The sequence below is a fragment of the Temnothorax curvispinosus genome, unplaced genomic scaffold (genome assembly GCF_003070985.1).
Source record: "Temnothorax curvispinosus isolate PA1 unplaced genomic scaffold, ASM307098v1 QBEX01008716.1, whole genome shotgun sequence".
Taxonomy (NCBI): domain Eukaryota; kingdom Metazoa; phylum Arthropoda; class Insecta; order Hymenoptera; family Formicidae; genus Temnothorax; species Temnothorax curvispinosus.
In genome coordinates, this window is record NW_020218496.1 from 513,378 (window position 1) to 517,878 (window position 4,501).

The following is a 4,501-nucleotide window of genomic DNA, read 5'->3' on the forward strand; positions in this document are numbered from 1 at the left end:
ATTTTAAACATAAAACACTCAACACTTCATAATAACACTCAAAAGAGACAAAAACTATCAAAGTAAGAAAAAGCTGTAATAAAGAATTTCATATATATTATCATACTTATGTATCTATCAGGTATAAGTATGAAAGTATCAATTGTATTTCGCGCCTCTTCCTCAAGATAATACGTAGTAGTCCCTACTCTATGCCGAGGCGCCACAGTCTTTACAGCTAAAACAAAACGTTTTTCCCCCTCCTAGGGGACTTCTCTCGTGTTCGCGCCCATTGCGTCATTCTTTATTCTTGTGCCGAGATAGTCACATCGCCATTAGTAAAATGGGAAAAAGAAAATACAGGAGATCAGATTCGGACGATGAATCTAAGGAAAATAGGATAACTAAAAAGATGAAACGCCTGTCGAGAGATCTTAAAAAGCTTGAGGATCGAATACGGAAGAGACGGGCACGTAAGTAATAAATTAGGTTAATCGAAAACTCGATTGCCATCTTTTCTATTCCGCCTCGTAAGGAGTGGTCGGACGATAATGTTTTTATGCATATCTCTTGGTACACATTCGTCGCGTCATAGGCTCTAACCTATGAACGAGTCACAGGCTCTAACCTGGTGGCAAGTTTTAGCATACGACGAATGCCTCGTGTACGCCGCAAGGCAAACGATTTTATCGTTTGCGGAGACTGAGTCTCCTGACGTATAGATAATACACGTATTGGCTACACACTCGTCACGTCATAGGCTCTAACCTATTGACGAGCCACAGGCGCTAACCTAATGGCGAGCTTTGTCTCAGGACGAGAGGCACAATGTACCGCGGTGTATAAACCGTTAAATACATATTAGATACACACTATCGTGTCATAGGCCCTAACCTATTGACAGGCCGCAGACTCTAAGTTAGTGGCGATTTCATTTTATGATGAATGACGTAATGAACCTCAGTGTATACGCTTTAAGACAAGCGGTCTTACTTGAGACGGGATCTCCAAGTAATGCATGTATGTGTTTAATATGTATATACATATATACATGTATATACATATATTTATATATATATATTTATATATATATATATATATTTATGTGAATGTGTGTTGTACACATATATAAAACGGTCCTAAAAGAAATGTGATTTATTAGGAGACCGTGATTCGAGATTAGAGGATGGTGATCATAAACGGCAGAAATCATCCAGTGGCAGAGACAGGAGAAATCTGTCACAAAGCCCTTCACGAACTCCACCCGATTCTCCATTTATCCCGTCGGATGATGATCAACGATCGCCCTCGATTGACGAGGGGCTCACTGTGGATACAATAGAAGTTGCGTTGGGCGGCGAGGTCGCATCGACCTCGAATCATTCTCATGATCCGCCCGTTGGTACTTCCACAGCACCGGCAGAGGCTTCTATTGAACATCAACCGACAGTAAAGCCAGGAGGAGATTCATCTTCTTTAAATGCCCAAAAAACTGAGGCTTCTGGGCAAGAGAATGAACTCATTATTGAAGACCTGGATGAGGAAATTTTGGATGTAATCGGCAAACGAGTTGCAGAAGACAGAGTGCTGGCCCCAGCTATTCCTAAAAGTATCGCTGTTCGGCTGGAAGACATTTTGAAGAAAGGTCTTCCAAAGGAGGAAAGAGAAAAGCTAATCAAGGAACATGCACCACCAAAAAATTGCGTCTTGATTGATCCTCCTAAACTAAATGAAGAGGTTAAAGTTTCTATAGCGGAACCGTCAAGAAAACGAGATGATCGAATCGTCGATAAACAAAAGAAAATTACTGCTTGTCTCGCCTTGATGGGTAGCTCCATAGTTGATGTTATCAACAATAGCAAGGCGGATAAAGGAACTTCGATATTGCCACCAGCGCAAATTGCCTTAGTTAAAAAGCTCAGTGAAGCAGCACGGTTGTTGGCAGATCTGCAGAGAGATGAAACCCTGACTCGCAGAAGTCTAATTCTTGCTACGATTAATAGCTCACAGAAGGAAGTATTGGAATCATCAACAGCTGATGAATGGCTTTTTGGCCAAAAATTGGATGAGCGTCTTAAGGCGGCAAAGACAATCGAACGATCGGGAAAGGACCTGAAAGCAAAACCTAAAATCTCTAAGAAGCCAAAAAACTTCAAGACTCCGCCTCGTCGTCAGCCTTTCAAGCCCAGGACGTCGGGCGGGTTCCGGAACAAATTTTACAATCAAAATCAGTCCAACAAGAAGAACTGGGGAACTCAGAACACGGGAGACCACAATCCCCAATCACAAACCCCAGCACAACAGAAAAAAGCTTAGCTTTAAGGGATGTAAGTAGATCAGCTGGCAGGTTAAAAAATTACCTGAATAAGTGGAAAGACTTAACTTCCGATTCCAGAGTTTTAGATTGGATAAAAGGTTATAAAATTCCCTTTGCAGAATTAGTATTTCAAAATACAATCCCTACAGAACCTTCATGGTCACTAAAAGAAAAAATTCAGGTTAAGGAACACATAGATCAGTTAATTTCCAAAGGAGTTATTAGTAGGTGCCATCCACAGAAAGGGCAATTTGTATCGGGTATCTTTTTAATTCCAAAGCCAGATGGTTCAAGTAGATTGATTCTTAATCTTAAAAAATTAAATGAATTTATTGAAATAGACCATTTTAAAATGGAGGATTATAAAGTAGCTTGTAAATTAATAAGTCGCAATTGTTTTATGGGTAAATTGGATCTTAAAGATGCGTATTATATGATCCCAATTAACAAAAATTATAAAAAATATTTAAGATTTTTGTTTGATGGCAATCTCTATGAATTTAATTGCTTACCCTTTGGCCTCAACACGGCTCCATATATTTTTACGAAAATCATGAAGCCAGTAGTAGCTTATCTGAGAAACTTAGGATTTTTGTCGGTTGTTTATCTGGATGATCTGTTACTGTTTGGAAACACGTATTCGGATTGTTTAAAGAACATAAAGGAATCTCTAAATGTGTTAAAAAGTCTAGGTTTTATTATTAACGAAAATAAGAGTCGTAAAATTCCAGCACAAGCCCGTAAATTTCTTGGTTTTATTTTAAATTCACAAAAAATGACGTTAGAATTGCCACTAGAAAAAAGATACAAGGTTCGCGATCAGATCAACATTTTTAAAAAATTGAAAAAATGCAAAATTAGAGATTTTGCTCAGTTGATAGGATCCTTGGTATCGTGTTGTCCAGCCATCCAATACAGTTGGGCACATATCAAAAATCTCGAAAGGGAAAAATACTTAGCTCTTTTAAAGTCAAATGGCAATTATGATGTGAATATGCAATTGAGTCAAACTTTACAAGATGATTTCTCTTGGTGGGAATCAAATATTTTACACAGAGTCTCGTCAATTTCTAGTCGTGAATTCAGTTTGGTTATCTTTTCAGACGCTTCCCTCACGGGTTGGGGAGTTTCGTGCAACAACAATAGAGCTCATGGTTTCTGGAGTGAATCCGAAAGGCTACACCACATTAATTACTTAGAGCTTTTATCAGCCTTCTTTGGACTCAAATGTTTCGCCAAAGATCTTCAAAATTGCAATATTCTGTTAAGAATCGACAACACTACAGCGATTTCTTATATAAATCGTATGGGTAGTATAAGATTCAAAAAACTCAGTGATCTTGCGAAGACCATTTGGAAATGGTGTGAAGAACGTGAATTGTTCATTTTCGCATCATATATTGCTTCAAAGAATAACACTGAAGCAGATTTTGAATCCAGAAGATTGGATAAAGAAACGGAATTCGAATTGTCGGATGTAGCTTTTCGGAAAATCACTAGTAAATTTGGTTATCCGGACATAGACTTGTTTGCTACTAGAATTAACGCAAAATGTAAAGATTATGTATCCTGGACAAGGGATCCAGGTTCAATAGCGATCGATGCTTTTACTATAAACTGGAATAAATCCTTCTTTTATGCTTTTCCACCATTTATACTGGTTACTAGAGTCTTACAGAAAATTAGATCGGAAGGAGCAGAAGGTATAGTTGTGGTACCACAATGGCCAGCACAGCCGTGGTTTCCCTTGTTCCTTTCAATGCTGGAATCGGAGGTTTTGACATTTAAGGCCGATAGTAATACCTTACTTTCACCCGATAGGGAGCCACATCCGCTTTGGAAGTCTCTTACCCTGGTGGCCGGGAAGTTATCAGGGAAGCCTTCCTGTTAAGAGGCGTTCCAAAGGAATCCATAACAATTACTATGGCTTCCTTAAGCGAATCTACCTTTAAGCAATATAACTGCGCATTGAAAAAATGGTGGATATTTTGTAAAGATAAGAGTTTATCCTTTTACGATGCTGAAGTATCAGACATCGTTAAGTTTTTAACTATAGAATTTGACAACGGGGCATCTTACGGATCCCTTAACGGCATGCGATCTGCTATTTCTCTTATCTTGGGCTCAGAAGTAGGACAAAATGAGGTTATTAAACGGTTTTTCAAAGGATTGTCAAAATTAAGACCTCCGAAGCCTAAATATGAT

At 38.7% G+C, this 4,501-nt stretch overlaps 1 protein-coding gene across 1 annotated transcript; it reads left to right on the forward strand.

The window, feature by feature from the left end:
• The first annotated feature begins 251 nt into the window (after window positions 1–251).
• LOC112458126 lies at window positions 252–4,193 on the forward strand. The gene is made up of 3 exons (XM_025021567.1): window positions 252–452; window positions 1,142–2,306; window positions 4,118–4,193. Exons 1-2 carry the CDS (start codon window positions 323–325, stop codon window positions 2,293–2,295), a joined length of 1,284 nt encoding a protein of 427 aa, XP_024877335.1. The 5' UTR covers window positions 252–322; the 3' UTR covers window positions 2,296–2,306; window positions 4,118–4,193.
• The last annotated feature ends 308 nt before the right edge of the window (window positions 4,194–4,501 follow it).